General features: G+C 38.1%; 1 protein-coding gene across 1 annotated transcript in view; it reads left to right on the top strand.

Moving 5' to 3' along the window:
- Positions 1-10,166, top strand: part of LOC129229346 (zinc finger protein basonuclin-1-like) — a 199,831-nt gene extending 189,665 nt beyond the window's left edge. Inside the window, exons 5-6 of the mRNA XM_054863637.1 lie at positions 4,855-5,240; positions 6,588-10,166. Coding sequence (XP_054719612.1) covers positions 4,855-5,240; positions 6,588-9,423 — 3,222 coding nt within the window. The 3' untranslated portion in view covers positions 9,424-10,166. The remainder of the gene's footprint in view (positions 1-4,854; positions 5,241-6,587) is intronic.
- Positions 10,167-13,083: the final 2,917 nt, after the last annotated feature.

Below are 13,083 nucleotides of genomic sequence, written 5' to 3'. Positions count from 1 at the left end.
AATTTTGAGGCCCGTCACAAATGCCTTTTAAGAGACCCCTTTATATAGTTTTTCTCCTCATCCCTACATAAATTTCATCCCTTAATTTAAAAATCTCGGGCCTTCTACAGTTTCGGACCGGGCCAACAGGTATCCCTCCCCCCCCCTCTTTACACCCCTGCACTGAACAGAGCTGCGGCTCTCACGAATCAACTTAGCGGGCCCCATGTGGGCCTCGGGCTGTAGTTTGGGTACCACTACTAGGGTATAACGTCACTTTGATATAGCGTCATAAATACTCGTATTCTGTTCCTGTAGATGTCATTATACCAATGTTTTACTGCATCAGAAAATTTCTTATAAGCTGGTCCGTTATGTCAAAGTCTTATGGGACTCACTAAATGCGGCAGTGAGAAGCAAAGGGATGTAACTGGACATTTTCAAGTTTTGAGTAAAACGCGTATAAAGATGACGTCCTACGTAGGCTTTCATTGAATTTTTTTTACTAAATCATGATATACAGAAGCAACTACCAGGGCTACTAGTACTATGTCTTGCCCCAAGACAGAGGAGAGGTTCACCTACTATTTGTGCAGGTTATCTCCAAATTTTTAATTTTGCCACTTGCATCACTTTTCTTCTCACTGCATGAAATGTAATAAGCACTAATTTGTGTTACATAATTACTAGTGGTACTCGCACGGCTTCGCCCGTAGTTGAAAATTAAAAGGTCATTTGGTTCGCCTGTATATTTACAGATAATGGATGGCAAATTTCTCGCCAATTTGCTATGTTCATTTGCTCGCCAATGTTACGGTTACATGTTATGATAATTTCGTAATTTATTCTTCCACGTTGTGATAATTTTATCGGTAAAATTTTCTTAAAATTGGAATGGAAAAAGAACAAAACCGAATTTTCGAAAAATCGTTTCGAGGTGCACACCCCCATGCTACAAACTAATTTTTGTGCCAAATTTCATGAAAATCGGCCGAACGGTCTAGGTGCTGTGTGCGTCTCAGAGATCCAGACAGAGATCTCGATATTCAGACAGAGAGACTTTCAGCTTTATTATTAGTAAAGATTCTCGAATGACGGGCAAGCGGAGAACTTAGTGAAAAAACAATTGATTTAAATACTGCAAATATGGATGTTAGAATAAGCAGAGAAAAACTAATCTTGAACTAATCAAAATTTTCAAAAATTAAAAGGCTAGAAAATTTCGATTCAAATAAACAGATGAAAAGCGCCAAACTCATCTATAAGTGGTGCACTAAGAGAAAAAAATTAGCAAACCCCCGAAAACGTATCTCAGCATTCTGTAAACGTTTCAGCAACGCAGTGTTCTTCCGGGAAGAAGATGGCGTCGATTCAATCGGGTCGTGTGTCTCGGTCTTCCAGCTACGATCCGCTTCCAGCGAGTTCGATACGACAATAATGACAGAGCTTTTCTTATCAGTATAGGTCAGGCCTTAATAGATCTGATGTTGGTCCTGCTTTTTTGTTTTCCAGCGACACATCTCATCAGATATTTGCGCCAATAAAACCAACAGCGAAGATAACAGATCGCTTGCTGGCACATCATGATCGATCTTAAATTGCAATAATGATTTTGCTCGATGTAAACTCGTAATTAAAGCAATAACCCGAACGTTTAACCTTGGAATAGCCTGTGAAGCTAGTGGATGAGTCTTTATCGCAAATATGTATCATTCCTCTCTTCTATATAGTAGAGTAGTATCGTGGTCTTTAAGCAATGCTCCTCGGACTCTCTGGGGCTCTTTTTTTTCTAACGGGGCTGCGTTAGAGGCACCACCTTTTGTGCGACCCAGTGCGATATCTCGATATAGCATCTATTCTTTCATGTAGCACCGCTTTTGGAGGGTGCCTTCAGCACAAGACTTTCGACGCCCAGTCCCTCCACCAGATGGAGCCACCTGGGCTCTATTCGATGGGAAAATGCACTAGGAACTTAGCTAAGAGCACTCTAAGCCAAACGAGTACTCGAGAGATCTTTTACGTATCGCATAATCATGTGATATGGACGCTGTCGATTTTCTATATCTTGAAAATCCACCGACTGAATCCGGAAATGTCTGGGTTGTACCTTAGAGCTGGAATCAGTAACTGGAGGGAACAAGCCAAATCATTGTCTTGGAAAACGCTGAGGCAATGATCCCAAGTCACATGGCTCAACTACGACGAATGGGAGACACGTTTTACGCGAAATGCGTGAAAGAAACCAGATTCTTCCAATACTTTAATTTGAAATATATCACGTGACTTAAATCCTTGCTTTAAGATTTGAGAGCTTCACTCTCTCCACCTTTTATTTCTTACCAATGGGTTCTACATCACACCCCTGGAAGGTCCAGCAGGATTAGGTAAAATAAGATTCAGATAAATAAAAAAGTGGAACAACTAATTCAAAGAAAGCACTTATTGCCGACAAAACACTAAAACCAATGTAAAAAGGACGAAAATAAAATGCGACTGTTAATAACATGGATTCCGGCAGTCGAAAGCGTACCATTCACGAAATGCGATGCAAGGTTAGGTGACAGTTGGAGTGCAGGACTTACTACTCATTTTATTCAAAAACAGCCCCAGAATTTATTATGTTGCGGGTGCCAACAATGACTACTTCGAATCAGCAACTTCTGAGTTACTGAATTGCACAATAACTCAGCAGTATTGCAAACTTATTTTGTAAAATAAAAACTAGAAATCTGATGTTATATATATGTATATATATTACATATGTGTGTGTGTTTAAATCACACAGACATGTGTGATTAAATATAGAGCTGTCACGTGCAGGACAATGTGTCAACTTTTCCGTGCAATGGCCTAATAATGCAATATTTTAATTAATGATGTAATCTTAAATGCTTAAAAACAATGTGGAGAATGTCTTTTTTGCTGTCAATGAAAAATTTTTTATGCGCAGTTTCCTGCAGATAAAATGTAAATAGCATTTCAAAGAAAATTAATCAGAAAGGTGAAAGAAGTAAAACAGCTTCGTCTTTACCTTACGCGGGTTCCCCCTCCCCTCCATCTCTCTTTCTCTTTTATGTTGTCCGACACTGTGCGATGTTCTCTTTGTCACCTGATTAGTCCTCTTAATCTTCCTTACTCTTTGGCCCGGACTGACAACAAAGAATCGTGTTTTTAACGCCTCGTGACAACTCTTGCGTCATTTAATGTGACAGTTCATTAAAATGACGAAGCAACGAGCATTCTCGCGCTCTGCAAACAAAGAGGATAGCGGACTGGAAAAAAAAATGAATGTCTTTTTCTGATGAATGAAGTTGGAACAACCTTGTCAGATAAAATCTCTCCCGAAAAGAAATGTCTCAACTTTACACCACAGCGTTGCGACGATCAAAGTGAATAAATCAAGCTTAATTGTTTATTCTTTTGGCTAGTCGCTCTTTTACAGTTTCTCAGCTCATTTACATTTTTAGGATTGTGAGAAGACTGAATGAATGGAAATTTATTGCATCAATCATCGTCTCACCGTTTGCGAATAAACAGCTTAAAGTTAGTGGGGGGGGGGGGATTCACTAACTTTAAGCTATTTATTTTACCTTTATGTCTGTTTTCCCTAACTTCCGCCTTTGGCTCTTAGATATACATTTATATTGTACCAACAGTCGACGTTTATGTTTATCCACTTTTCTCATTTACTATCTATTAGTTATCATCCCATATATCCCAACATAATTATATGTCTATTTAATGTCTATCAGTCTGTACATGTATTATCTACTGTGTCTAATATCTTTTGCATCTTCGTCTATATATCACTGATAAATATGCATGTCATTCTATATATCGATATGATGATCTATACACCTACATTTCTGCCCACACAGGTCTATCTATTTATCTATATGTTTCTCTATATATCTCTTAAGTACGGTTATAGCTAATTTTTTTCAGCAATCCATATGCTTTTGGATGTTTTTCTAAATTTGTACTAAACTCTCAAATTAAAGCTTTTGCTTGTTTATTCTCATTACATTCCCCTCCCCTCCCACCGTCGTAGGTACTTAATTTGATTAAAAACGTGATTTGGGATCGAATTGCACGGTTAAAATTTTATTTATAACGCTTTTAGATTGGAGTGCAGTTAGAGACTGATTGTAAAACATTTAAGTCGAACAACACTTTATGACTAATTATAAAACATCTAGGCTGAACCACAATTTAAGAATGATTATGAAACATTTGAGTTGAACTACAATTAAAGAGTAATTTTTAAATATTTCAGTTGAACTACGTTTTAAGACTGATTATGAAAGCTTTAGGTTGAATTACCATTTAAGTCTCATTACGAAGCATTAACATTGAACTATAATTTAAAACTATTTGCAAAATATTTTGGATCAAATACAATTTAAGACTCATTATTAGACATTTATGTCTCAGACTCTTTTTCTCAGACCTTTCAAGAAAATTTGGACCAGATTATGGCGAAGCAGAATGCTTTATTAAAATGGTTATCTATTTGCATACTTCGTGTAAATTAAGTTAAGTACAATAAATTCGATAAAAAAGGGGGCTTTTCGTAACGACGCTACGTGGTGGCACAATCAGAACTTTCTCCTATGGGGTTGTGGAATGGCTCAGAAGAGTCTTTGCGAGTAACATATACAAGCATATTAGGATTTTCAGTTAGCTAAAAATCAAGGGTACTGGAGGGTTAACCTTGAAAACGTCAGCATGGTTGTGTCCCCACTAAGCATTTTAGTAATATAACCTGAAATTATAATGGTAATTAAAAAAACTCTGATCTATATTCATGAATAGGAGAGAGGAAAAAAAATGATAATCAAAAGTACTAAGAGATATTTTTTTTCGTTCTTACAGGACACCCGAGGACAGGTGTTGGATCGTTGGATCATGCCCACCCGTGAAGAGGAACCTTTAATCCTCCAGCAATTCCTCCGCTTCGGCGAGACCAAGCCCATTGCTCAGCAACTATTGCTCCAAGAAAGTACGGAACGTATGGAACAAGTTCTACTTCAAGGAGCTCGCGAGTACTCGGATTCGGACATCAAGCGCTTCATTCAGAGGACAGGACGGGGCTTGATGCCCCTCTTACCACCCCCCTCTGTCGTGGCTTCATCTCAAGCTTCTTCTTCACAGCCAGCCTTGGTGTCTGGATCTTCATCGTCTGCAGCAGTTAGTTCTGCTTCTGCTGTCAACATGCCGACATTGCCAAGCAGGACAAGCAAGCCAGCGTCTAGTGTCAGGTAACTGGAATTTGATAATTTTTAAGAGCTGCATGTCATTCTGTACTTAGACAAAGCAACTGTTTCTAGTTGTCCGATAAGTTTTAAGTGGTCGTGTTTATGGATCGTTCTGTCACGGGTGAAGGCTGTTAGGGCTCTCAGTCAAAATTTTGAAATCGTAACATGCTATATCTGTCAATCGTTTTTAGACTTATGGTCAAAGTTCTAAAGTAGAGTAACGCTATACAACGATGCGCATTTGAAAAAGCTTGCATAATACCCTAAATCGAGGCAAAAAGAGAAGAAAAAGAAGAAAAAATAAATCTGCTCCTCTCTGTACGTTTTTCTTCCGACATGGAATTTTAAATATTCCATGGAATAAATCTTATTTCTGAATCAATAAGTGACTATAAAAATTCAAATCAAATTAAATTGAACAGTCTCTTTTCTACTTTAGTACGCATTCATATATGAGTTACATTATATCTAACATAATTTTAAAAAGTCTTATTTAGTTTTCAAAGACGAAGTATAATTATCTAAATTTCTCAGCTTATTTCGCCAATATCTCATTCGATAAAATTTGTTTGAATATTTTTGGTAGTAACTGAGAGAGGAGAAATCGACTTTGAACAAAATATATTATAAATGTTGAGGACATAAATAGTTTGTTCACAACTATTAACTTCTGTTAAAGATTCAGAAAAGTATGTTCACTGAACAAAAATAATATGCAATTCTATTGAATGTTGTTCAAAGGCAATAAGTACAGTACTTATTAATTTAATCTTAAATTCACTCACTTAAAAATTAACAACTTGAATCAAGAGGTGAAGGTGTTTAGTTTCTGAAAAATTATTTATTCATCCAGATGTTTTGCACTTATTGCTAATGAAAGACAAATGCACTAATTTCTACTTCGTTACTTATCCATTTATTTCTAATTATGCTTCAAGAAGCTCTCATGAGTTAATTTTTTTACCACATGTTCAGAAATTCCTCCTTTATTTTCTTTCGTAAAAAATAAGTTTGTATGTACAACTTTTCGCAATTTCCTAAGCTAAACATGTTTCATTTTCATTCTATGTCGCTAACTAAGTACAGATATACTGTTTCCTATTATTTATTTATTCATTTTTTTTGTGAAATAATTTTCTGTCCCCCTTTTTTGTATTCATTCCTTGATCTCAGTTGGAGAAATCGTAAGTTTACTCTGTTTATTACTTGAGAAATCCTACTTCAGTTTAACCTTTAAATGTTAAGAAATATTAAAATTTTTATCCGTTATGACAAGTTGTAATTTTTCTTTGAGTACATGTTATTTGTTCATCATAATGAGTTATACTTAGTTGGATTATTTTATTGCAGCTCTACTACGTCACTGTCCCCCATTACAAGGTCTCCCATCAACAGCCCTTTGTCTTCTTCGCCATTGAACAAGTTACAGAATATGCAACCATACGACTACAGAAGGGATAGAAACAACAGTCCAGATGCCAGAGAGGTCCCAATGCTTCAGTTTCCTCTACAACATCCAACTCCACTGCCATCACCTACTCCAGCCACTTCCGGGGTAGTTTCAGGCACCACGACTTTGACATCTGGATTCTTCTCGCACACCACAACAACTCTCAGCGAAAGCTACGCCACATCCAATAACTCATCTCTTCATGGAGGAATAACTTCCGACTTCAGTGCCACAGATGAGGGTTCAGAAAACGATTCTGAAGCAATTAATCTGTCGCAGCATGCTTCTTCCCATCACCACAGCAGCAGCTTATCAGTATTAGGACACAGTCACCTGGATTCCATCTACGCAGCAAAGAAGGTACGCCACTTGAGGAAGTCTGCTAATCCGATGAAGCGTCGCTGGAACCCATTAATGCTCAGTGGGCTAACAACAAATCCTGCCACCGGTAAAAAGCGAGTGCAGTGTCATGTGTGCCTAAAGACATTTTGTGACAAAGGAGCTCTCAAAATACATTTTAGTGCTGTTCATCTGCGAGAGATGCACAAATGTACTGTGGATGGGTGCAATATGATGTTCAGTTCTCGCCGTAGTCGTAACAGACATAGCGCAAATCCAAATCCTAAACTTCACACGCCAAATTTAAGAAGGAAACTGTCCCACCACGATGGTCGAAGTTCCTTGCCGTTTCCCTTAATACCACCAAGCACCTTGATGAACTTTAATAGTAGTAACGCTTCAGGAAATAGCAATCTCTTATCTGTTCAACACCATTTGAATTCTGAACGTGATAGAGAGGAAAAGAAAGTTGGAAGCATAAATGATAGCTCTAATAAAATGGACAATAATCAACCATCCAGCACAATTGATGATCCTTCTCCCGAAGGAGTAAGCAGTGGCCGATTGCCCGGTTTAATTTTCCCTCAGCATCGTAAATCAGTTCTTCATTCTCCTGATGAAGCTCTGTCGCTCACGAAAAAACCGAGAATTGAATTAAATGGTGACGTGAGTAATGATGGTGATGAAGGAATCGATTTATCCATGAAAGAAGATCAAAATGGGTGTTCCTCTGGCAATAAAGGTGTGAGGAAACGAAAAAGTTTTAATCCTACAAAATGTGCAGTGACCAGCGATGACGATCTTCAGTATGTTTCCACAGACGATAGTAGTAGCGATACTTTCGTCGATGACAATGGCTTGCTTTCAAAATCAGACGACTTCAGTTCTGATCTTTTAGAGGACGACTCAAAAGACGAAGATATTGGCAAAGATTCTATACCGCACACGTCTTCTCATCTTCCCACATCTCTTTCTATGCAAATGCCTCTTTTGCAGCCTAGTGTTCCTGCTCATATGTCATCAAAGCCAGATGAAAAACCTGACGTAAGATCAACTAATATCACTTCTTTCGCTTCATCGACACCACGACCAGATCGAATACTTTCTAGAGAAAATGAAATGAGTTCATTAGATCTATCTTCAAAGCCAAAAGATCCCATCATCAAACATAGCAATGAATCTGAAGAAGTTCTTGAAAGTCCACTTCGTCACTTAGAGACATTGTCTTTAGGTGCTTTTACAGGTCTTCTCAATCACAAAACCACCTTCTCACATCATATCGCTTCAACCACAGGAATATCATACCACGCTCCTGGTTTAGGTTTGGCTTCAACTCCAACTTCGAACATGCACGAAATGTCTAGAGACAGACGGAGTCACTTACCTCCGACTGACACGCAACCTATTCCAATACCGATTCCAAGTAGTGGGGTTGGTGTGTCAGCAAATGATTCTGACCCCGATGGCCAGCTCTCAATGCTGCCAGTGTACAGAGATGCATCAATGATAGGTGCTGTAGATATTCCTGTTGATAAAGAAAATCCCAGACGATGCATTGCGTGCGGAAAGATATTCCAAAATCATTTTGGCGTGAAAACGCATTATCAAAATGTACATTTGAAGCTAATGCACAAATGCACTGTTGAGGGCTGTAACGCAGCTTTCCCATCAAAAAGAAGTCGTGATAGGCATAGTGCAAACCTGAATTTACACAGAAAACTTTTATCAACAAGTGCGGATAAAGGACACTTTTTTGACAAGAGTTCTCTTTTCCCGTATCCCCATCATGGTCTGAGAGACGACTACTTCTCACGACTGTATGATCCACAAAATTTACCTTTAAACTTTGCCACGGATATTTACCATGGACGTTTCCCAGAGAGTTTTTTACCCCCTTCCGCATTTGGAGGAGGACTTCTGCCAACTGGTTCACTTGGTGTCATGCCCCCTTTTCATCCAGCCTTCATGTTGCCACCGACTTCAGCGTCTAGCTCACTACATGAAGGCACGAGCAGGATATCTGACGGAAGAGAAGACACTCCTATAAGCTCCATCAGCTCCACACCCAGCCCGAGACCTAAATCTTCATCACCTTCTTCCATCTCACCAGACAAAGACGAGACAAGCAGGGCCAGTCGCCGACCATTGACGTTAGATTCGGTGCTGGAACCGAACACCGATGGACGTTATTCTTGCAAATTTTGCCAGAGACTTTTCGTGGACTCTGCCCATCTTCGAGATCATTATGAAGGAACACATTTACCCAGTCTTTTACCCTGTCCCACCGATGACTGTCCGAAGGTGTTCCTTTCAGCCTCAGACAGAGATTCTCACTGCGAAGCTGAGGATCATCACCATCACAGAATCAAAAGAGAAAAAACTCCACCAACTTCTTGAAATGTAGTTGTTTGAAAAGTTGAATTCTTCCTTGATTTCAAATCATGTTCTTAAACCAACATACCAGTGCCAACCCAATTCAGCATTGCCCTGAGTGTTTTCAGATCCGATCTTCCCCGCGAGTTGATTCGTGAAAGTTCAACTCGATAGAAGAAGGCAAAGAAATTTGCTTTACAGATTCATTGGGTGTGTTTCTCCTTCATTAGCGATATACATTTAAAGGTGCTTGATGAACGTACGTATTTCAAGTCACAAGATTCTCGCCTGTGATTTTATGTGTATAATGAATCATCTGCAAACCCGCACACAAATTATTTAAATGTTCTGTTTATAGGTTATGAATCCTATAAATAATGTGAATACAGATATATAAATGATGTACATTATGCTGTTTCACAGAAACGTGTTAGATTTTCAGCAATACCATTAAAAAAGAGATGACTTTAGAATTTTAACGTCAGTGACGTTTTTTATATACTCTAAAACTGATAGAATAGGATATATTTCTATCTCGAGAGACTTCACTTTCATTGGCCAAAACTGAGACTCAAAGAGTTAATATAACTGTTTCTGCGTGATGTTTATAGTTATGACTGAAAACGAAATAGAAATGAATAACTCTCTGTGTATCGGGAGTAAAAAATATGTATGCAAATATATAATATAAATACTTCTCCATATCCATTTCAAGTTCCTTACCCGAAGAGTGTTCACATTTCCTTTCTTGGTGTAATTAAATTAGAAGGCGGTGAAATAAAGTGTTTGTTCCTCCTTTTATCAAGTTTTGTACTTTTTTTATTCAGTATACAGTTGGTTCTCTGTTTAACGACGCTCAATTTAACAACTTTCTCTATTGAAAGACGACTTTTTACGGTCTTTGGCGCTCCACTTTTGTCTTAGGAGCATACTATTTAAGGACGCTTTTTTGTGGTCCCTTGAAAGTCGTTAAATACAGAACCAACTGTACTTCCTTAAACCATGGTATCACATACAATATTCACACATGTTCCCCTCTTTCCCCTCACATACATGTTCCAAAAAGAAAGAAATCAGAAAAACGAATTTCATCTTTTATTTAGTGTAACATCTCTTGCCTAAATTTGCAATTTATGATTTTGTTTTATGTTTCCTTCTTTCCAGTAAAAATAAAAAAATATGAAAGAATATTGAATAAAAATTTTTAAGAAAAGAAAGAAATGCACGAAAGTTGACTTAATCTCTCTTAAATCTTTCTCTCTCTCTCAAAAAAAAAAAAAAAAAGTTGGAAATAAATCAATCACCGTGAAAAGCATTAAAAATAAAAATAGGAAAACAGGCTTATCTAGAGAAGCGTGTTCTCCCCCCCCCCCTTAACAGATCCTTTCCACACAATGTTTCGGTTTTTGATTGTAATATAAAGTTGGTTCTCTCTGTTTAACGACGCTCTATGTAACGACTTTCTCTATTTAAAGGTGATTTTTCATTGTCCCGGATGCTCCACTGTAGCTTTAGAAGTATTCTATTTAAGGACGCCTTCTACTTAAAGACGAGTTTTAATGATCCCTTGAAAGTCGTTAGATAAGAGTCAACTGTACTTCCATTCGTTTTTACTGGTAGATTTCAATTCTCAATAACTTCTGTTTAGAAAGGTGAATTTCCCTTTCTTCTAAACGTTGCACTGCTTCTGGCACCATTTTTCTGATTCTTATGCAGGTGTGCCCACCTGGGGGGGGGGGGGAGTCATGGCACAGACTACGCGATTAAAATTTTTAGGTGGGTTTTGAGGGGTATTTTTCACTTTGTGGGGGGCTCTTGCTTTTACGGGGAGTCTCGATATTTAGGGGGTGTTCGCCATTGCTCTTGGGGGGGAGCACCCCTGTCTTATGTATAATCCCCTAATTCTAAATATGACAACAGATTTTCTCTGTTGCCCCCCATTTTCTGGAAATAGCTTCTCCTACTGTTTTCAGTTTTGGACGGATTCATTGAATTTGATTTTGATTTGGTGCGGAAGGGAGCATTATATTGGTCATTATTATTCTTCTAAAGGGGTATGAAAGGTTGAACAGTTCAAAAACATGAACATTTGTATCGAAGAGTTCGGGGTAGTCTTCCTAAAAATATTTTTAAAATATCAGAAAAACTGCCTTTCTTCCGCTCCTCCGCCCAAATTTTAATTGGATAGATTCAATTTTTTTTTTGATATTTTAAGGGAGAAAACTCTTCTTAAATCTTCCTCCTTCCGCGATTTTTTTTTTTTTTTTGTATTGTTCAACTTTTCACTTCTCTATTCCTTTAGAAAAAGTAAAACATTTAAAATATTAGTTTCTCTCTCTCTCTCTTCCCCTTCTAAATAAAAATCATTATCACAAAATTGCGTAAGCTCCATATCCTAAATTATGCTTTAAATAAAAAAAAAAAAAAAATCTTGAAAGTGTCGTACTAACGAATCACAGCTCTCAGATCTCCAATGAAGAAACTTACCGTAAAAATTAATACTCATTCACATGCATTCGCAAAAAAAGTACAGTTCCAATTACATTTACGCAAGTTTTGTATATGTAAAATGTAGTTTTCTATATGTAAATGTGTAGAGGAAATTTTTTTACTGAAGATCTGCAATACGGCTCACACGAGAGGTGCGGCACTTCGAAGATGTTTTAAATATTTTGTTTTTTTGCTTTTTTCACTTCAGGAGCATGGTTTAGGTTTAGACACAGCACTTTGCATAAGAGTGATGCCGATACTCAGGTTTTCACAGTAAAAAATATTAGAAAATTTGGGGGGGGGACTAGAAAAAAGATTGCTTTGTATATATTTTTACATATTTTAAAGTGGAAAATTTTGCATAAGTCTCCTTTTTTGCCGCTCATGTTTGTAATGTTCATTTTTTCACTTCTCTCACTCTTCAGAAGAAATGAAACATTTAAAACATTGATCTCTTTCCTCTCCAAATCAAAATCACTGCCATAAAATTACCACATCCTGAGAAACTAATGAAACTGCAGTCTCTGGATATCGTAACCGAGCCGTCGGTATATGCTTGTCGGCCTATAAGACGCACTCTACAATTCAGATGCTTTTCATACGCAAAGTAGTTGAGCTATTCCCATGACAGAGCTTGAGGTGGACATCAGTAGGGGAAAAAGGACAGTTCTGCGACAGCCGGCGCAGCCCGCAGCATGCATCTGCAATCCGCCTCCCCCTCCCACTCTTCCTCCCACCGCCTCCTCCACTTCCTCCCCACCCCCTCCCGACCTTGGGGTTGACCCTCCCCACGACCGGGGCCGCCGCGAGAACCCGTAGAAGGTGACGAGGGTTTTTCCCGCGTTTTAGATATTTTTCCCGCGTTTTCGGACTTAGAATATTTTGAACTTGTTGTCATGGTATCCACAAAGTTTTTACTTTTTGGATGGCAACACTTGTTTGAGTTTCGGTTTTGGAATGGCAACACTTGTTGTCATGACAACCAGAGTTTTTAGTTTTCGGTTGGCAACACTTGTTGCTATGTTTTAACTTATGCTATGTTTAACGTCGGTGGCGCCATCTATTGAGAGGTTGATTTTTTATTTCCGGACTTTGAATATTTCTGCGAATTTAATTATTTTTATTTTTACAGAGTGTCGCTGCTGGGAATCGAACACACGATCTCCAAAAGGTCTTAGTAGCTGTCAGATTTAG

Source organism: Uloborus diversus, chromosome 9, assembly GCF_026930045.1.
Source record: "Uloborus diversus isolate 005 chromosome 9, Udiv.v.3.1, whole genome shotgun sequence".
Classification (NCBI taxonomy): domain Eukaryota; kingdom Metazoa; phylum Arthropoda; class Arachnida; order Araneae; family Uloboridae; genus Uloborus; species Uloborus diversus.
This window is presented reverse-complemented; position numbering and strand designations above follow the sequence as displayed.